Raw genomic sequence first — 21,815 nt, forward strand, 5'->3', positions numbered from 1 at the left:
GACCTATGAGAGAGCCAAACCCAGTGGTACGCTAGTGAGGAAAGATTTGCTGTCTGCAGCTGCTCAGAGGCACTCTTCTTATTATCAGTATCCTTGTAGATGTCTTAAGGCAGGAAGAGTTGGGAAACGTGTGGTTCTCCATTGTTGAACTGCAACTCCCATCACCCCTGTCCATTGGCCAGGCTAGCTGGGGATGATGGGAGTTGGAATCCCACGACATCGCGAGCTCCATAGGTGGCCTGCCCCTGTCTTAAAGGAGGCGTCTCAGTGGAGGCTGGTGGCTCTGATTTTGGTGGGGCTGTGAACCCACTCTGGGTTTTAGTCAGAACCCGCCAGAAATCTAAAGCAGCTATTCAAGGGGCTGAACCCCATCCACAAAATAGCTCCAGCACCAGGGATAGCCCTGTGAAGAGTTCTGGCGGGTTTTGACTGAAACCCAGAGTGGGTTCACAGCCCCACCGAAATCGGAGCCACCAGACCTATGGAGCTCGCGATGTCGTGAGATTCCAACTCCCATCATCCCCAGCTAGCCTGGCCAATGGTCAGGGGTGATGGGAGTTGCAGTTCAACAATGGAGAACCACACGTTTCCCAACTCTTCCTGCCTTAAGACCTCTGCAAGGATACGGATAAGAAGAGTGCCTCTGAGCAGCTGCAGACGGCAAATCTTTCCTCACTCGCGTACCACTGGCTTTGGCTCTCTCGCAGGTCGAGGACTGAGAGGAAAGCTGCCCAGAGTCTCTTTTTCGTAATTTAGTAGTTTGTGTGCAAAGGGATGGATGCAAAGCCCCACCGGAATCGGAGCCACCTGCCTGCACTGGTGGAACCCAAAGCTGGAGCTGAGCCCCAGATCAAGTTAAGGCCCTGCCCCGGATGCAGGCAGGACGCTGAGTCCACCTGCCACTTGAGCGTGGGGGAAGCAGCGTGGGATGCTTAAGAAGGGGGGCGGGCGGGCGAACTCCCCCCCCCCCTCTTATTTCTCCCGGGGTTAAACTTCAAAGTCTAAGGCGGGGAGGGGCGCCACCTGGCGGCCACGGGCGGCCCTGCAGGGAGCTGGACTTCGCGCTGTCGCTTTCGATATCGGCGGCTGCTCCTGTTTCCGTGCGAGGAGCCCGGCTCCGTCTTGGGGGGATCAAATGGACAATCGGGGGGTGCAGAAGATCAGCCTCGGGGTGAGTGAGTGACGTACGGCGGGAAAGTGGCGTATGGCTAAGATCAAGGGAGGGCGGGACCCCAACGCCCCCCCGGGACATTTTTGCAGAGGGAGAAGGGGGGGCGGAAGGTGCGGGCCAAGGAGGCGCCGGAGTTCAACCAGGGAAGGGGTGTGTGGGTTGTGTGGGGGTGGGGGTGTCAATGGGCCCATTTTCTGTCCTCCACCAGAGGCAGAAAGGAGGGGGAGCTGTGTGCAAGTTTTGCAGGGTTAACACCCAAGATCTGGCACTTTGGAATTCAATAAGAAATTTGCTGCTGCTGCAAGCTAGGATCCGTTTGGTGCGCCACGTCCTCTTGCAGAATAATAGCCATTCGTGTTTAACAGAGGAGAAACTGAGGCTGGGAGGTTGACCCACCCGATATGAGAAGCGGAGTCGGCTTTAAAGGTGGGGTTTGACCCCCTGTGGGCTTCAGAGCTCCGAAACTCTACCCACTAGGCCACACTCCCTTATCCAGTGGGAAACCTGCGGCCTCCAAGAAGTTGGATTCCAACGCCCCCAGGCCAGTATGGGCCATGGTCAGCGATGGTGGGACGTCACACCATCTGGAGGGCTTCCTCACTCACCCCTGCCCCCAAATGAATGAAGGGAGGCGAGTTCGAATTGAGCCACCGCCAGCCCAGTGTCCTTTAATCAGGGCTGTATGCAGACTTTGTCCTGGACCATTAACATACTGCCCAAGGAAAAGAAAAAGGATTCTGCGACCTCTATAGATTGCTTAATTTTGGTTTAAACTTTTTTTGCATTGCCTACTCTGGTAGTAATGGAGCCCTCGAAGACATTCCTCCCGACCTGCACGCACAAACACAACTGGAATTTTATTAATGGGTGTGTGTGCTTGTTTTAAAATCAACATTTCTGATTTTCAGCAGGATATTTAATTCATTTATTTAAGGTATTCATTCATATAAATTATAACTTCCCATTCATCTTAGCTCCCAGGAAGGCTTACAGTCAGTCCCATGAAGATATTAAGGATACTTATAAGACAAGTTATAAAACAAAAACAGCAGCAACAGTATAATTAAAGTTCAGTTAGATTTAACAGCCTTCCTCAACCTGGGGTGCTCCAGATGTGTTGGGCTGCACCTCCCAGAATGTCCCAGCCAGAGCTGGCTGGGGCATTCTGGGAGGTGTAGTCCAACACATCTGGAGCGCCCCAGGTTGAGGAAGGCTGAGTTAGAACAATCTGGTTACAATGAATGAGCCAGCATGTGTGGTGGTTAGATCAGGAGTGGGCAACTTGTGGTCCTCCAGATGTTCTGGCCTACAACTCCCATGATCCCTCACTAGGGCTGAACACCTGGAGCCCACTTCTGGGCTAGAGTGTCATACCAGGACTGTCAAACCCGGGTTCAAATCCCCTCTCAGCCTCGAACCAGACTGGGTGACTTTGGGCTGGTCGTTGCATTTCGTAGGGTGGTTGTGAGGAAATTAAAATGTCTTCCCCAAATATCATAAAGGCCCTCTCTCTAGTTACCTTCGACCTGACCTCAGAATGTGTTTGGGGTGGTGGGACCCTGAGAAGAGCCTCTTAAAACAGGGGCAAGTCCGTGTGGGAGCAGGTGGTCCACCAGCTACCCAGGTGACCCCCTGAAGATGGATTTTAAAGCGGAACAGCATCACTTTGAATTGTGCTCGGAAACGGGCCAGGAATCAGTGAAGCTATTTCAAAACTGCTGAGACGTGTTCTCTAGGGCCGCCTCCCTGTTAGCAGCCTAGCAGGTGTTTGTAACCAAAGGTTCTGGGAAGACTTCCAAAACAACCCCATTGCAGTCATCTAAGATGGAGGTTGCCTGGTGTGCATAACTGTGGCCAGACCAGGGCCGGTGCCAGACTTTGTGCCCTAGGCAAGGTGAGCTACTTTCACACACACACACACACACACCCAAAAAATGCCAACTTTTATTTTTAAGAACATATGTTTCCTGGAAAAAATAAGAAGCACAACACTTGAAACTGCTAAATTGATTTTAAAGTGAAAGAAATACGCCATGCCAATTATAGCAAACAAATGGGAAAGGAACGTCTATGGGTCTAAAATGCATTCTTTAATAGGAATATCACCTCCAAATCATCCCTCCCAACTCACACAGGCGCGCACACACACACATTCAGCATCACTCACTCCAAACAAACACACGCATGAACACATGCATTCACTCAAAGACCCCATGATGCACCCCATTCACCCATACATTCTCTCTCTCTCTTCCGGGCGCGTTCCAGAAGTCCGAACGTGGAACCGCCCCACCCCCACCCCCACCCCAGCGTCCCTGGCTTCGCTTTGGCTGGGCGGGCACGGGGCGCCATCTCGCCCACCCAGGCCCAGCTGAATCCTCGGACCGGGCCGGCTCACAGCCAATGCGTGTGAGTGCTGCACTGTGCCCGGCACCCCTCTTAGCTTGGTGCTCTAGGCGGCTGCCTGAGTGGCCTCTATGGTAGCACCGGCCCTGGGCCAGACTCTGTCCATGAGGGGACGCATTTGGCATGTCATCAGCCAAAGGTGACGAAAGGCTCTATTATCGAGGGCGCTTGCCTCTCCAGAAACAACAGGGTGACCCTATGAAAAGGAGGACAGGGCTCCTGTATCTTTGACAGTTGTATAGAAAAGGGAATTTCAGCAGGTGTCATTTGTATATATGGAGAACCTGGTGAAATTCCCTCTTCATCACCACAGTTAAAGCTGCAAGAGCTATACTGCAGCTATACTGGAAACAAAGCCCTAGGAGGAAAGACTGAAAGAACTGGGCATGTTTAGTCTGGAGAAGATTGAGGGGAAACATGAGAGCACTCTTCAAATACTTGAAAGGTTGACACACAGAAGAGAGCCAGGATCCCTTCTTGATCATCCCAGAGTGCAGGACACGGAATAATGGGGTCAAGTTACAGTGAGCCAGATTCCGGCTGGACATCAGGAAAAACTTCCTGACTGTTAGAGCAGTACGACAATGGAACCAGTTACCTAGGAAGGTTGTGAGCTCTCCCACCCTAGAGGCCTTCAAGAGGCAGCTTGCAGCCATCTGTCAGGGATGCTTTAGGGTGGATTCCTGCGTTCAGCAGGGGGTTGGACTTGATGGCCTTGTAGGCCCCTTCCAACTCTGCTATTCTATGATTCTATGACCTTGATGTGCTTCAACTCCAGCCCCAGACGTTAGGAATGTTTAAAAGCATTTCCGCGACAATGACGAGTGACTCCCTTCCAGAGGAGCCCGGTATTCTTCCATCCACAACAGTTCTCTCCTCCTCCTCCTTCTCCTCCTCCTCCTCCTCCTCCTCCTCCTCCTCCTCCTCCTCCTCCTCCTCCTTCTCCTCCTCCTCCTCCTCCTCCTCCTCCTCCTCCTCCTCCAATAACCCAGAGTTTCCTACCATTGCTTTTCAGACCACCATTATGGCAGTGGAGTTTGATGGAGGTGTCGTGGTGGCTTCCGACTCGCGAGTCTCTGCAGGGTAAGTGCTGTGTGGGGATGGGGTGGAGTGTGAGGAGGAGGACCTGGCGTTTGGTCCATCCTTCATCCAGCGGTAGGAAATTCATCACTGAGTCCCAGTATAGACGCTTTTAGCCCCTTTCAGCCCCAAGGCCAAATTCCTTTTCTGAGAAACTCGGGGAGGGGGAGGGGGAGGGGGGGCTCATTCCAGTAGTGGGCGGGGCCAAAGGCAAAAGGGGCGGGGCAAAATGAAAAAAAAATATTACTGGCTTATTATAGCTTAAAGCTGTTCCTGCCAGTAACTAAGCTTTAGAGGAGGCATTTCAGCCTTTAAGAATTATTGGGAAATGTGCAAAAGCTTGGAAACTACCAAACAATTGAGGTTGGAGGAAAGTGGGTGTGGCCAAGGGAAGGGGCGTGGCCATCCAGGGAACCCTAGAAGGCCGGATTGGGAACCCAGGAGGAGTGGATTTTGGCTCCAGGCCTGAGGTCCCCCAACCCTGCCTTAACAGCTTGGGATCAAGTTACCTGAAAGATTACCTCCTCCGACATAGACCTAGCCAAATCTTGAGACCCTCCTCAGTGGCCTTTTCCTGGTGCCCCTTCCCCCACAAATGAAGTGGGCAGCAGGGAGAGGGCCTTTCTGGTGGTGACACCACAGCTGAGGAATATCCTCCCCAGGGAGGCTCATCAGGTGCCTTCATTATGGTCATGTCATCACCAAGTGAAAAGCTTTCCATTCTCTCAGGCCAATAATTGCCCTGACTAATAAGTTAAGACCCTCTTTTGTAATTGGTCACGCTAGTATAGCTCCTGCAGCTTTAACGGTTGTGATGAAGAGGGAATTTCACCAGGTGCTGCATGCCTACAAATGACACCTGCTGAAATTTCCCTTTTAATACAACTGCTAAAGATACAGGAGCCCGGTCCTCCTTTCCATATGGTCACCCTATATGCAGACCCCAAAGTGTTAATGGGGCTGAACAGAGGGAAAGTGGTAGAATGCCTTTAAAAGGAACTTAGGTGGACTTTTTGAGTTTTCTTTCTCTGCTCATATTTATTTATTTATTTATTTTATTGCATTTATATCCCACCTTTTTTCCTGCAAGGAACCCAAGGCAGCATACATAATCCTCCTCCTCCTCACTTTATCCTCACAACACAACAACCCTGTGAGGTGGGTTGGGCTGAGAGTCTGTGACTGGCCCAAAGTCACCCAGTGGGTTTCCATGGCCGAGTGAGGACTAGAACTCGGATCTCCCAACTCCCAGTCCGACACTCTAGCCACTACACCACACTGGCTCATATACTTCTTTGCTCAAACAACAGTTATTATTATTATTATTATTATTATTATTATTATTATTATTATTATTATTATTTGTTACCCGCCTCTCCCTCTGGATCGAGGCGGGGTACAACACAAATAAAAACACCATAAAATGGGATCCGGAAATACTTTCACAGGCCTTGCGCCCTGGCCCAATTAACCGGCATGCTTTGAAAGCTGAGTAATTGCTCTGATTAATCAGTTAAGGCTTCCAGAGTTCCCTCCAATTCCTTTCCCTGCCACAGGCTAGACTTCTGTGAATGGGGTGTGGTGCATGATGGGTAACCAAAATGCACACTATCCTGTCTAGGATTCCTTCTGGGAAAAGGCTTTCTGGATGTCCTTAGTAGTTTTACAGGGTATCTGTTTTGACTCCAGCCTGGTGTTCTTGCGCGCTAGCTCTTCTTCTTCTTCTTCTTCTTCTTCTTCTTCTTCTTCTTCTTCTTCTTCTCCTTCTCCTTCTTCTTCTCCCTCCCTCCCTCCCTCCCTCTCCTTTCGTCACACTGCTGCTTTCAATACCTCATCATCTCTTGGCGTGTTGGATCTGTTGGGTTGGATCCTGTTTTTATTTTGTTATTGTGTCTTAAATTGTGCCTTAATGCATTTGTTTTATTATTGTTTTAATCATGTTTTAGTTAGGACTGTAAGCTGCCATTTTTCTTGGTAGAAAGGCAGGGTACAAATCAAAGAAATTAATGAAATAAATCCCCCCTCTTCAGGGAGTCTGTGGTGAACCGGGTCTTCAACAAGCTGGAACCCCTGCATGACCGAATTTACTGCGCGCTCTCCGGCTCTGCGGCTGATGCCCAGGCCATTGCTGATACGATTCATTACCAGCTGGAGCTCCACAGGTAAGGAAGGGCTGGGAAGCCGCTCACACAAGAGTGGCCACCGGCTCCAGTCCCAGCTGTGGCTACATCAACTCAGAAAGCCACATTTCAGACTGTAGCAGTCGAGTTAAGTCTGTTGCGACAAAACAGAAACGATCAAGTGTAAAGGCTGACACATTTATAGCCTTTCTACACAAGGCTTTTATTGTGCGCTCGTGCTTCCTCGCTCAAGGAAGTTTGCAGGTCCTTTACATGACGTTGTCATCCTCCAGGGCCTCTCCCATGTTTTTCTACCATTATCACAGTTTTTTCCTAATGAGGAAAGCCGAGTATTATTTAGAAATGGCAGAATGAAACCTTGTGTATTTGTGCAATTCTGCTATACCACAGCGCCACCTAATGGTTATGTAATGGAAGGCAGAGAAAGAAAAACCTGGAAAAACACACGTGTAAAGACGTCGATCTTAACCCCACAAAGAACCCAAAAGCAGAAGCCTCAGTAAAGGTGTGGGTTAAAAGCCTTGTGTGGAAGAGCGCTTGGTGTAGCATAAACCTTCATAACAAGATCTCCAGATCTCTTCATCAGGCAACGTCAGGTTCTGAGCCCTCCAGATGTGAATGTAGTCAAACAAAGAAGTCGATATCCAAATAAATAGGCTTTATTATGCGAAGCAATCAGTCTATCAACAAGTCAGGTTATAGACCTGGGCACTTTCTGACAACTTAGATCTGAGATCTAAGCTGGCACACAACTTAAATAGCTTCGCTAAAGTTCCCTTTTAAGAATGCACACCTATAGAAGAAAAAGTTGTTGCAATTCGAACACTGGTCTACAGAAGTGAACCTGAAAGGCCTTCTCAGTCCCACCCTCAGGGAGGATCTTCCTCCAGAGACCTCCTGTGATGGGCCGACCTGGAGGACCACCTTCCTTTCTTAAGCTCCTCCTCCTCTGCATCTGAACTGTGCGTCTGTCATGCTCAGCTTCTCCCCTTCTGTAAGTTGCTGGGTTCCTACAGAAAGAGAAGTTAGGGGTTGGCTCTGACCCAACTGATTAGCCTATCCTTGGGAAGTTTCCTCTCTATAACCTTGAGTTCTCCCACACCCATTTCGTTATCAGATTCTAAGTCCTTTTCTCTGGTCTCAGCAGGGAGTTTGGGTTCAATCCTGTCTGGTAATGTTATAAAAAGCTGGAGTGAAGCAAGGGGAGGGTTGATAGCAGAGGGAGAGAAATTCACTTGATCCTGAAGTCACATTATCTACACATTCAGAGTCCCAAGGTGGAATGGGGAGGAGGGCGTCTCTACACAATCAAATTAGGCTCAGCAGTAGGGTGACCCTATGAAAAGGAGGACAAGGCTCCTGTATCTTTAACAGTTACATAGAAAAGGGAATTTCAGCAGGCGTCATCTGTATGCATGCATCAGCTGGTGAAATTCCCTCTTCATCACAACAGTTAAAGCTGCCCTCTTTTAAATCTGGTCACTCTAGTATAGCTCCTGCACCTTTAACTGTTGTGATGAAGTGGGAATTTCACCAGGTTCTCCATATATACAAATGACACCGGCTGAAATTCCCTTTTCTATACAACTGTAAAAGACACAGGAGCCCTGTCCTCCTTTTCATATGGTCACCCTACTCAGCAGGTCATGTGATCATTACAGGAAGGACCTTCTGCTGCCCCTAGGGCTGCTGGGATGAAGAAAGGGGGAAACATTGGATCCTCCATTTTTGAAATTATAAAATCCAGCGGTTCTCAGAAGTGTTTTCTATCCTGGCCTGGCCATCTGCGTTTTTATATAACGTCTTGCCTGATGAAGAGATCTAGAGATCTCGAAAGCTTACACAGTTTTTGGCGATATTTTTGGTTGGCGTAATAAAGTTATTACACTCACACGGATTTTGGAATTTTGCTACTGGTCAACATGGCCAGCTTTACTTAGGGTGACCCTATGGAAAGGAGGACAGGGCTCCTGTATCTTTAACAGTTGCATAGAAAAGGAAATTCCAGCAGGTGTCATTTGTATATATGGAGACCCTGGTGAAATTCCCTCTTCATCACAACAGTTAAAGGTGCAGGAGCCCTGCCCTCTTTTAAATCCGGTCACTTGAGTATAACTCCTGCAGCTTTAATTGTTGTGATGAAGAGGGAATTTCACCAGGTTCTCCATATATACAAATGACACCTGCCAAAATTCCCTTTTCTATGCAACTGTTAAAGATACAGGAGCCCTGTCCTCCTTTCCATAGGGTCACCCTATGAAACAAGCTTTGGGTGAAAAAACGTTCTCTCTAATTCCAATAGGAAGAAGAAGAAGAAGACTGTTAGAGCAGTACGACAATGGAATCAGTTGCCTGGTGAGGTTGTGAGCTCTCCCACACTAGAGGCCTTCAAGAGGCAGCTGGACAACCATCTGTCAGGGATGCTTTAGGGTGGATTCCTGCATTGAGCAGGGGGTTGGACTTAATGGCCTTGTAGGCCCCTTCCAACTCTGCTATTCTATGATTCTATGAAGAAGAAGAAGAAGAAGAAGAAGAAGAAGAAGAAGAAGAAGAAGAAGAAGAAGAGAATTTGTATCTGTGAAGGAGAGTTTTTGGCTGGTGCAGCAGCGCCCCCTAGAGACCACGGTGGGAGAAGCCGCTTCTGGTTTGTCATCTGATTTCCCAGAAAAGGCTGCGTCCCTCCGTCAAGGCTGTTGATGCTGCCTGCATCATTAGATATAGGCTTAGGTGCTTCCTGTTCTGATAGTGGAACTGGTAATTCCCCACATCTGTAGCCAAGAAGTCTCCCTGGCAGCAGCTGGCTGAACAAGGAGCACAGTATTTCTCAACCCAAGGCAATCTTGATTCAGTTTTCTTGCAGTTCCGTCAATACCTGACTTCCCCTTCCCCCGAGGCTGCCGTACTTAAGCTAGGGTGACCCTATGAAAAGGAGGACTGGGCTCCTGTATCTTTAACAGTTGTATTGAAAAGGGAATTTCAGCAGGTCTCATTTGTATATATGGAGAACCTGGTGAAATTTCCTCTTCATCACCCCTTTAAATCTGGTCACAGTATAGCCCCTGCAGCTTTAACTGTTGTGATGAAGAGGGAATTTCACCAGGTGCTGCATGCATACAAATGACACCTGCTGAAATTCCCTTTTCTGTGCAACTGTTAAAGATACAGGAGCCCGGTCCTCCTTTTCATAGGGTCACCCTACTTAAGCCTCATTGGCATTTGGCACCAAGCTACTGTATTTCTTCGATTCTAAGACGCACTTTTCCCCCCATATAAACATCTCTAAAAACGGGGTGCGTCTTAGAATCGTGGGTGCGATTATTATTCTTAGAATCAGAGCTTTTTTTTTCTGTTGGTTCTGAAATTAGTGTGCATCTTACAATCGATGGCGTTTTAGAATCGAAGAAATATGGTGGCTTGAACCCGGGGTTCAGGGAAAATAGTGGTCCTCCAGTACTTGCCACGTTCCTGAGAAACTTGACCGTTCCGAGGCTCAGATTAACGTTAGCCAGGTTTAATGTTTTACCTTCAGCGTTGCTGGAGGGCAGATTTTAAAAAATCCCTTACAGTGAACGGCAATGTCCATGTGCGTCAGGGGATGTTGAGACAGTAGGCCATGTTTTACTTTACTGCCACCTGTATAAAGACCTCAGAGTTTCCTTAATAACACCACTCATAAAAAAAAATCCGGGGCAGAACAGACAAATTTTGTTTAGACTACCTTTCGTCAGGCATGAATGCCCACTGTGAAAGTGGCCAGATTTTGTGCTGCAGCCGTCTCACGCCGTAAAGAGGCGAGACGTTAATAACATGCGCACGTTTTTACATCTGTAACGTAATGTAATGTGTTAAATTGTATGGTGTTTGATTGGAGTGCTGGTTGTTTATACCGTAATAAACTTATTCATTCATTCATATTTACAGACGTGTGAAAAAGAAAGTGCACCCTCTTTGAATTGTATGGTTTTACATATCAGGACATAACAATCATCTGTTCCTTAGCAGGTCTAAAAAATTAGGTGAATACAACCTCAGATGAACAATAACACATGACATATTACACCGTGTCATGATTTATTTAACAGGAATAAAGCCAAAATGGAGAAGCCATGTGTGAAAATACTTAAAAGGTTGTCACACAGAGGAGGGCCAGGATCTCTTGGCCCTCCTCTGCTGATCAAATTTGCAGATGACACAAAATTGGGTGGGATAGCTAATACCCTGGAAGACAGAAACAAACTTCAAAGTGATCTTGATAGGCTGGAGTGCTGGGCTGAAAACAACAGAATGAAATTTAATAGGGATAAATGCCAAGTTCTACATTTAGGGAATAGAAACCAAATGCACAGTTACAAGATGGGGGACACTTGGCTCAGCAATACTACAAACGAGAAAGATCTTGGAATTGTTGTAGATCGCAAGCTGAATAGGAGCCAACAGTGCGATATGGCTACAAGAAAGGCAAATGCTATTTGGGGCTGCATTAATAGAAGTATAGCTTCCAAATCACGTGAGGTACTGGTTCCTCTCTATTCGGCCCTGGTTAGGCCTCATCTAGAGTATTGCGTCCAGTTCTGGGCTCCACAATTCTAGAAGGACGCAGACAAGCTGGAGCGTGTTCAGAAGAGGGCAACGAGGATGATCAGAGGTCTAGAAACAAAGCCCTATGAAGAGAGACTGAAAGAACTGGGCATGTTTAGCCTGGAGAAGAGAAGATTGAGGGGAGACATGATAGCACTCTTCAAATACTTGAAAGGTTGTCACACAGAGGAGGGCCAGGATCTCTTCTCGATCCTCCCAGAGTGCAGGACACGGAATAACGGGCTCAAGTTAAAGGAAGCCAGATTCCGGCTGGACATCAGGAAAAACTTCCTGACTGTTAGAGCAGTGCGACGGTGGAATCAGCTACCTAGGGAGGTTGTGGGCTCTCCCACACTAGAGGCCTTCAAGAGGCAGCTGGACAAGCATCTGTCAGGGATGCTTTAGGGTGGATTCCTGCATTGAGCAGGGGGTTGGACTCGATGGCCTTGTAGGCCCCTTCCAACTCTGCTATTCTATGATTCTAAGTACACCTTATGATTCAATAGCTTGTAGAACCACTTTTAGCAGCAATAACTTGAAGTAATCGTTATCTGTATGACTTTATCAGTCTCTCACATCGTTGTGGAGGAATTTTGGCCCACTCTTCTTTACAACTTTGCATCGGTTCATTGAGGTGTGAGGGCATTTGTTTATGCACAGCTCTCTTAAGGTTCCGACACAGCATTTCAATTGGGTTGAGGTCTGGACTTTGACTGGGCCATTGCAACACCTTGATTCTTTTCTTTTTCAGCCATTCTGTTGTAGATTTGCTGGTGTGCTTGGGATCATTGTCCTGTTGCATGACCCAATTTCGGCCAAGCTTTAGCTGTCAGACAGATGGCCTCACATATGGCTCTAGAATACTTTGGTATACAGAGGAGTTCATGGTGGACTCAATGACTGCAAGGTTCCCAGGAACAGTGGCTGCAAAACAATGGCGCTGTGCATTATGGCCAAACTTCTCCACTTTGGTCTCGTCTGTCCAAAGGACATTATTCCAGAAGTCTTGTGGTTTTCAGATGCAACTTTGCAAACCTAAGCCGTGCTGCCACGTTCTTTTTAGAGAGAAGAGGCTTTCTCCTGGCAACCCTTCCAAACAAACCATACTTGTTCAGTCTTTTTCTAATTGTACTGTCATGAACTTTAACATTTAACATGTTCACTGAGGCCTGTAGAGTCTGAGATGTAACTCTTGGTTTTTTTTTGCAATTTCTATGAGCATTGCACGGTCTGACCTTGGGGAGATTTTGCTGGGACGTCGTTTCCTGGGAAGATTGGTAACTGTCTTGAATGTTTTCCACTTTTGAATCATCTTTCTCACTGTAGAATGATGGACTTTAAATTGTTTGGAAATATTTATTTATTTATTTATTTATTTATTAATTACATTTTTATACCGCCCAATAGCCGAAGCACTCTGGGCGGTTCACAAAAATTAAAACCATCATAAAACAACCAACAAGTTAAAAATACAAATACAAAATACAATATAAAAAGCACAACCAGGATAAAACCACGCAGCAAAATTGATATAAGGTTAAAATACAGAGTTAAAACAGTATAATTTAAATTTAAGTTAAATTTAAGTGTTAAAATACTGAGTGAATAAAAAGGTCTTCAGCTGGCGACGAAATGAGTACAGTGTAGGAGCCAGGCGGACCTCTCTGGGGAGCTCGTTCCACAACCGGGGTGCCACAGCGGAGAAAGCCCTCCTCCTAGTAGCCACCTGCCTCACTTCCTTTGGCAGGGGCTCACGGAGAAGGGCCCCTATAGATGATCTTAAGGTCCGGGTAGGTACATATGGGAGGAGGCGTTCCTTCAAATAACCTGGCCCCAAACCGTTTAGGGCTTTAAATGTCAATACCAGCACTTTGAATCGGGCCCGGACCTGGACTGGCAGCCAATGAAGTTGTAAAAGGACTGGCATAATGTGATCTCGCCAGCCAGTCCAGGAAATGGCCTTATAACCCTTCCCAGATTGATTGGCAGCAGCAATTGCTTCTCTAAGATCATTGCTGATGTCTTTCCTCTTGGGCATTGTGTTAACACACACCTGAATGCTCCAGACCAGCAAACTGAAAAAACTTTGACTTTTATAGAGGTGGTCATACTTGCTGATGATCAATTAATCACGGGCATTTGATTGACAGCACCTGTCTGCTACTTAGCATCTTAATTCCTATGGAAGCAGTAAGGGTGTACTTACTTTTTCACACATGGCTTCTCCATTTTGGCTTTATTTCTGTTAAATAAATCATGACACGGTGTAATATGTCAATGTGTTGTTGTTCATCTGAGGTTGTATTTACTTAATTTTTAGACCTGCTACGGAACAGATGATTATTATGATGTTCTGATATGTAAAACCATACAATTCAAAGAGGGTGTACTTTCTTTTTCACACGACTGTACACCTCAATTCTATACACGCCTACTCAGAAGTAGACCTCCCATTAAATTCAATGGGACTTCCTCTAAAATTTGTGTTACAGGATTTCAGGCTTCATCCTGCAAAGTGCTTAAGCTTTTCTTTTTTAAAGCTTGTTTTTACTCTTAAGAGCGACATTGTGTCACAGAGAATTGTTATTCCCATTTTACAGAAGAGGTAAACAGAGAGAGATAATGTAACTAAACCAAAAGAAGTCCCATGCTGGATCAGACCAAGGGTCCATCTAGTCCAGCACTCTGTTCACACAGTGGCTAACCAGCCATCAGCCAGGGATGAACAAGCAGGACATGGTGCAACAGCACTCTCTCACCCATGTTCCCCAGCAACTGGTGCACACAGGCTTATTGCCCCGAATACTGGAGATAGCACACAACCATCAGGGCTAGTAGCCATCGATAGCCTTCTCCTCTAGGGATTTATCCAACCCTCTTTTAAAGCCATCCAAATTGGTGGCCATCAACATATCTTGTGGTAGCGAATTCCATTTCTACTCTGAATTCGTAGCCAATCTGAGCTCTTAAATCAGACCCGTAGCTAAAGATTCCTCCCACCTCTGCCTTGATAATGTTTTTCTGGCTAGTCCCATATACCTTTTCATTGATTCCTTTAGTTTTTCCTAATGCACAAGGGCCAAATTAGTTTCAAACAAATACGTGGTGAGCCCTTCAGTTTCAGGTACCCTGTCTAAAATGTGCCCTTCCTCCGATTCATCAGTCTGTGTGGTGAAATGCAGGGCTGAGCAGTGCAATCCTATATATACTTGCTAGGGAGTAAACTTTGGCTAGTAGGCAGTACAGAAATGTGATAGATAGATCAATAGCTATAGACAGTGGTAGTTATCTCTGAGTAAATGTGTACTATTATCTCATTGACCGTCTCTCATTTTATGATGGTTAGGATTAATTTTTTTGCAAAGAAGCAGGACTTTGGTCTCATCTGGGAAAGCACTTACAAAGTCCTTCAGCAAGAGTGGAGACTCAGGATCACTTAATATAGATTGGTTATACCTTAACCGTTCAGGAGGTCAGAGTCTGTGTGTACTCTAAGTAGGGAAGTATGAATTGTGTAAAATCCATTCCATTCGCATTTTGTGAACGGTGAGGCTTTCATTCTGTCATCTGCTAATCGTCAGAATTGGTGTTTTCTTAAACAAAGTTTCTGATTTTACGCAAATTTGCACGAATCATAGAATAGTAGAGTTGGAAGGGGCCTATAAGGCCATCGAGTCCAACCCCCCTGCTCAATGCTCAATGCAGGAATCCACACTAAAGCATCCCTGACAGATGGTTGTCTAGCTGCCTCTTGAAGGCCTCTAGTGTGGGAGAGCCCACAACCTCCTAGGTAACTGGTTCCATTGTCGTACTGCTCTAACAGTCCGGAAGTTTTTCCTGTTGTCCAGCCGAAATCTGGCTTCCTGTCACTTGAGCCCGTTATTCCGTGTCCTGCACTCTGGGAGGATCAAGAAGAGATCCTGGCCCTCCTCTGTGTGACAACCTTTTAAGTATTTGAAGAGTGCTATCATGTCTCCCCTCAGTCTTCTCTTCTCCAGGATAAACATGCCCAGTTCTTTCAGTCTCTCTCCATAGGGCTTTGTTTCCAGATCCCTGATCATCCTGGTTGCCCTCCTCTGAACATGCTCCATCTTGTCTGCATCCTTCTTGAAGTGGACGCAATACTCAAGATGAGGCCTAACCAGGGCTGAATAAAGAGGAACCAGTACCTCCCACTTGTGCAAATTTGTGCTTGCCAAAATGTGCAAATCACCCTGAAATGCACATTTTCACACTTTAGCCAATGAGGGAAATGTGCATTTTCAGCCCCCCTTTTTTTAAAAGCATATTTTTCTCGTACTAAATTTGCGCAAAATACTGAAAACTTAGAAAAACCGTCCCCAAGTTGGCAGAATCCAGCTGACTGGGGAAAACTGGTCCACTGTAGAATCCGTGGATCTGATGCCTAAAAATCCAAACACATTTGTTTCTGTTGTGGATTTCTCTGACATCCCTGTGTCTGAGTCTACGTCCATCCTGTGTTTTTTTGTTCTTGGATACTCAAACTAGGGCACAAAGCACAGCATCCCCTGCCAAGCTTAAAGAATGCACCTGTGTTTTCTTTCGGTTTGCTGCGTCCCTCTTTAGAATATACATGTGAGAAGAGGCCTCATCCAGTCCCCATCATGAATCCTACTTATTTTAAATTGGCCTGCAGGCGAGTATATTTTTAATCTGGCTTCCTTTGCCACCCTGTGTGAGAATCGCTGAACGTTTCGTTCTTGTCTCCCCGGCAGTTTGAACATGGAGGAGGCTCCGCTGGTTGTGGCTGCAGCCACCTTGGTGAAAAACATTAGCTACAAGCACAAGGAAGAGCTCTCTGCTCACCTCTTGGTGGCAGGGTGGGACCACAGGAAAGGCGGGCAGGTAAGTCCCGGCGAATGATGCGGAAGAATGAAGGTTTATTAAGGGTTTTATTTAGGGTGACCATATGAAAAGGAGGACAGGGCTCCTCTATCTTTAACAGTTGTATTGAAAAGGGAATTTCAGCAGGTGTCATTTGTATATATGGAGAACCTGGTGGAATTCCCTTTTCACCACACCAGTTAAAGCTGCAGGTGTCCTGCCCTCTTTTAAATCTGGTCACCCTAGTATAGCTCCTGCAGCTTTATCTGTTGTGATGAAGAGGGAATTTCACCAGGTTCTCCATCTATACAAATGACACCTGCTGAAATTCCCTTTTCTATGCAACTGTTAAAGATACAGGAGCCCAGTCCTCCTTTTCATAGGGTCACCCTATTTTATTTTTAAAAAGGTGCAACTTGAAAAAAATAGAGATTGTGTGCAACTTTAAAAGCATGATAACAGGAACCATGGGATGGAAGGCTTCTCATCACGCCAAAGCTGTACCAGTTGAATTTCTACCCACTGTGCTGCTGTTAAAAAACATATGACCCTTTGATCATTAAAAAAAAGGAGCCACATTAGGACAGAATGAGACCACCTTCTGCTTCTTCCCCGCCCCTAATATTGTCTTCCTTTCAGCTGCTTTTTCCCATAACTGGATTAAGAGACCAATAAAAGCTATAAAAAAAGTGGCTGCATCTTCACCCTATTGCATGGGTTCTCAACAAGGGGGGAATTCCCCCCCGGGGGGGATTTTAGGGTTCCAGGCAGGGAATTGGGACCACTATTCAGCAAAGTATGATGTCTTGTATTTTATGTCTCCCTACACGTTATTAAAAACGTCTCAGAAAAGCGTCATGTCGTCTGCAAAAGCCAGGCCTTTGCTCTCTTTTTCCTCCCTCCCTCCCTTGCAATCCTAGAAGTTTCAAGCTTCCCATTTAAAGGGGCAACGCAAAGCATGGGAGCTGGGAATGTAAAAGGGGACATGCTTTGCGTTTCCACTTTAAATGGGACTAATATAGAAAAAAATAAAAGATTTTCAATATTGTATGCATATTATTTGGAATGCACCTTTTGAGTTAGACTATCTTGGGAAGGGGGGAATTATATTCTGAACAATGGTGAAAGGGGGGAATGGAGCAAAAAAGGGTGAGACCCCCTGGCCTATTGCTTCTTTATCTTGCTGCTTGATACTTAATGATGGAATCATTTTTTTAAAACCAGAATTTCATCTACTTGCGCTACTTTGCCTTGTCACTAATGCGAATTAGTTATAACGTGTCATTGCGCATGCATTAGTTAATGTGAATTAGTGCCAATGTGCATTAGCACAAATAATAATAATAATAATAATAATAAAAACAACAACAATTTATTTCTTACCCGCCTCGCCATCCTGATCTCGTCAGCATGAGGGCGACGCGAGGCAGTGGGCGGGGCTCAGTTGCAAGAGGCTGGGCCTCCAGCACCCCCCCCATATTCCTATTAAATCATGCATTTTAGACCCATAGACGTTCCTTTCCAATTTGTTTGCTATAATTGGCATGACGTATTCCTTGCACTTTAAAATTTAATTAGCAGTTTCAAGTTTTGTGCTTCTTATTTTTTCCAGGAAACATATGTTCTTAAAAATCAAAGTTGGCATTTTTGGGTGTGGGTGTGTGAAAGTAGCTCACCTTGCCTAGGGCGCAAAGTAGTCTGGCACCGGCCCTGCTCTCCCCGTCTCCACCCCCATTTAAACCATGCCCCCACAGCTGTTGGGGGGGGGCTGGCTGGGCCTGATTGTGATAGGGAGGATCGCATGTGGGGATGACTCTGTCACAACAGTGCAGACCTACAGTTGAGACACTTTGTATAGCAGGTCACGTCAAGCAGACGTGAAGAGCCTCTTGTTCCGCAAAGATGGTCCAGCCCATGGACCTGAATTGGTCCTGTTCATGAGTGAGTTTCACCCAGCTTCCTAAAAAAGGCAGATTTCTCCCCTTCCACAATAGTAGGCATGGCGGATATAGCTTAGCTATTACAATTCATCCATTCATTGATGCTTTTCAGCTACATTGGCGCTCTGAGCCTGGATTAAAACGGCCCCTCCTTCTTTGCTGCCTTCCATCCCAACAGGTGTACGTGACAATGGGGGGGATGCTCACCCGGCACCCCTTTTCCATTGGGGGATCTGGGAGCCAGTACATCCATGGCTACGTCGACTCTGCCTATAGATACGGAATGGACCAGGAGGAATGCCGCCACTTCACCAAAAACGGTAGCTGCCCTAGTTCGGTCCAATCGTGGGGGAGGCGCCAGCGCAAACCCGCCTTTGGGTTGACTCTTCGGGGCGGGATGTGGGGTGGCAGCAAAGATTCAAAGGCCTGATCCCTTCCTTTCTGGACTGTTCAGGTCTGAAGACTGTGCAGGTCTGAAGCCAGTTCTGGTAGGGGAGGGGGCATGCAGGCCCGGTGCTGCCATAGAGGCAACTCAGGCGGCCGCCTAGAGCGCCAAGCAAACGAGGGCGCCGAACTGCGTACCCGGAAGCTGCTCTCCTGGAGCGGCTTCCAGGCGCACTGCAACAAAGCCGCCGCCCCGGCCTCCGCCCAACACCAGCATCCTGGCTCCTTCGAAGCCAGGAAGCCACTTCCAGGCGTGTCGCTTCAAAGCCTCTGCCCCGCCCCCCAACCCCAGCATCCTGGCTTCAAAGCCAGGAGCGGGCGGGGGAGCGAGGTGGGAGCTGGAGCGGTGGGTGAGCGGGCAGGCGGGGGCGGCGGCCGGCCGGGTGGTGAGTGAGCGAGCGGGCGGGCGGGGGGCGAGCGGGGGGGCGGGGCGGAGGCTTCAGAACGCGCCTGCCTAGAGCATAATATAGACTGGCGCTGGCCCTGGGGGCATGAGAATCGGATTTGGGCCCTAATTTGGGCTTTCTCCTTTGTAAATTAGCAGTGTAAAACCTCAGCCCCAAGGACCAAATCCAGCCTTGCTGAAGTCCCAATCTGGACCTCCAGGATTCCCCAGAAGGCCATGCACCCTTTCTCCCAACCACTGATCATTTGGTGGCCGCTGCTCATGTGCAGTTTTCACCCCATTCTACGTGGTTGAAATGCCTCTCCTAAGGTCTAGTTACTGGCAGTGTTAAGCTCAAATAGGCTGGTGTGGGGGGTGTTTTGGCCCCGCCCCTTTGGCTGCCGGTCCTGCGCACCACTGGGATGCTCCCGTCTGCCACCACTTCTTATGGGGCGACACAGGCTCTGAACACCGGACCTGGCCGAGGCTACTCCCTGCTCAAGCCAAGCACCACCGCTTGATACGCCTGAGGCAAGGGATAAAGCCCACCTTCCTCCAAACTATGTGGAGAAAGGGGTTTAAAATGGAGAATGGATTTTAATATATATAATAATGCGCTGTGAGTTATATCTGCTTAGGTGAATGACTGTCAGAGTGGGTGTTATATGTGTAAACTTAAGATGATAAATGCCAAACAGACACGTGGGACTTTTGTGGTAGTTTTAAAACAAACAATCAAAATTTATTTTTAAAAGTTCACAAGCTTTGTTTCAACTAACAACATTTAAAACCCTTTTTGAAACCTTTCATACAATCCGGTCACTCATTCACATTCGCGCTTTCCTTTTTCTCACACAATCACTCTTGAACTTTCTTTATTCTCAGTATTGATTAATATACTTCCACTACCTGCACACCACACTCTAAAGACACCACTCACTACACTGACTCTCAAATTTCCCAGAACTTAAGTACCATAAACACAGAGAGCACTACAGACTCTAAGAGGACCTAACAAGTCTCCCTGGAAAGCTTTCCTGAAAAGAACTCTCTGAAAAGAACTCTCAATCCCCTCCATCCTTCCCTTATATATGACTCCTCCCCCTCCCCAGACATTCTAACTCCGCCCATTCAGGCCAACATTCTACAAACCACAGACTTACAAACCGCAGACATACATTTGGAATTGACCTGTGGGGTGTAATGCCACAGTGGTCCCCGAAACCTCCTTTGAAATGGAATTCGGACCTCCGACTGATGGGGGTTGTGCAGCCCTGTTGTAAACCACAGCCTATGGCAGGAGTGGGTAACTGTGGCCCTCAGGCTGATCTCATGTGGCCCTCGGCCTCATGTCGAAAGCCCCCAGCAAGTGATCAGCTCAGGCCCTTGCAGGAGCGATTTCTCCCCTCCTAGCACCTATTAGGTTGGAAGGGGGGAGGAGAGAAAAGGGTGCCAGAGAGAGAGAGAAGAGGGGGGTCACTTACATTTAGCTGCTGCCTCACCTACCGCCATCATGCAGCCCCCGACAGCCTCTGAAGGAAAGCGTCCCTGGACAGAAAAAAGTTTGCCCCCCTCTGGCCTCTGGGGAACCTTGTCAGGGGCTCCATGTCAGCCGTGGGCATAGCCAGGGCCCACAGTGGCCAGGACCACCCGCCCCTCTCTCTTATACACCCAGGGGGAGGGAGTCCTCTTCCTGCATCACCAGCTTGCTGCATTTCCTCTGCCTGCCTCTTCACCTTTCTCAGTGCTCAGAGAGGAACTGCCGGAGCAACCCCCTTATCCCTGTTCCTAAGCCATGGCAGGAACGCTGCTTGAGGGGGCTCCAGGGCCCTTGAGGTGGTGGCTCTCCAAAGGAGCTGGCACTCCTCGCCCTCGTTTCTTGCTGGGGAAAGTGGTGGGCGAAAAGCAGCTTCAGGAACCGCTGATTTCGGACACTTCAGGGACTTTGAGGTGGGGACTTCTAACTGGGCTGGCTTCGCTCTCTGAGGGGTGGGGCTTCAGGGACAGGGGCCTTGACCAGGGGCTGTGAAGGCTGGATGGGGAGGCTTTGTGGGCCAAATTCGGCCCACGGGCCGGAGGTTCCACAACTCTGTTATAGACATTGGTAATCTATATGCGCTTTGGATCTGAGGCATTTCCCTTTTGGGGGTGTGGTTTTTAATCCCAGCAGATCAGCTGCATGTGAGACACACAACTTGGAGAGTTGTAATTGTTAGCCTTTGCAGATTTGTGGGGGAAATAGTATTTCCTTGACATGTGCCATGTTTTATGTACATGGCTTCTTAAAAACGTCAAAATATTCATTCTAGCCCTTTTCCCGTCCCACTTCAGCCATTTCTTGGCACATTTTAATGCTCCGTTTTCCCTCTCCCTGCCCTCCTTCCAGCTATTGCCCTGGCCATGATCCGGGACGGTTCCAGCGGAGGCGTCATTTACCTCGTCACCATCACCAAAGACGGCGCCAAGGAGGAAATTGTCTCGGGAGACAAAATCCCCAAGTTCTACGATGAATGAATTTGCCTGCCCTCCCCTTCTGTTTTAATCCAGTAAATGTTGTTTTGACTAGAACTCTGTGTGTGTAGTCTAATTGTGCAGCAGCAGCTTTGCACCAATGTGCACACACACTCGCACATGCATTTCTGAGCGTGAACTTGCTTTTCCCAGGGCTTCAAAGAAGCAGAATGGGAACTTTCCTCTTCCTGAGTCTCCATCACGGGTGTTTTTTGAGTCAAGTAGCAGGATGGTTGTACTCTGTTCCTGAGCATGAGAAGAGAGCGAGGGTGGAGGTGGTCCACGGGTCTTCTCAGAGCAACCTGGTCAAAGTG

The 21,815-nt window shown here is 47.6% G+C and overlaps 1 protein-coding gene across 1 annotated transcript; it reads left to right on the forward strand.

The window, feature by feature from the left end:
- Nucleotides 1–1,056: 1,056 nt before the first annotated feature.
- On the forward strand, nucleotides 1,057–21,558 carry PSMB9 (proteasome 20S subunit beta 9). The gene is made up of 6 exons (XM_063123553.1): nucleotides 1,057–1,171; nucleotides 4,593–4,660; nucleotides 6,688–6,819; nucleotides 16,113–16,242; nucleotides 18,340–18,481; nucleotides 21,377–21,558. The coding sequence occupies exons 1-6, from the start codon at nucleotides 1,136–1,138 to the stop codon at nucleotides 21,502–21,504; spliced, it is 636 nt and encodes a 211-aa protein (XP_062979623.1). The 5' UTR covers nucleotides 1,057–1,135; the 3' UTR covers nucleotides 21,505–21,558.
- The last annotated feature ends 257 nt before the right edge of the window (nucleotides 21,559–21,815 follow it).

Source organism: Elgaria multicarinata, chromosome 3 (genome assembly GCF_023053635.1).
Source record: "Elgaria multicarinata webbii isolate HBS135686 ecotype San Diego chromosome 3, rElgMul1.1.pri, whole genome shotgun sequence".
Classification (NCBI taxonomy): Eukaryota; Metazoa; Chordata; class Lepidosauria; order Squamata; family Anguidae; genus Elgaria; species Elgaria multicarinata.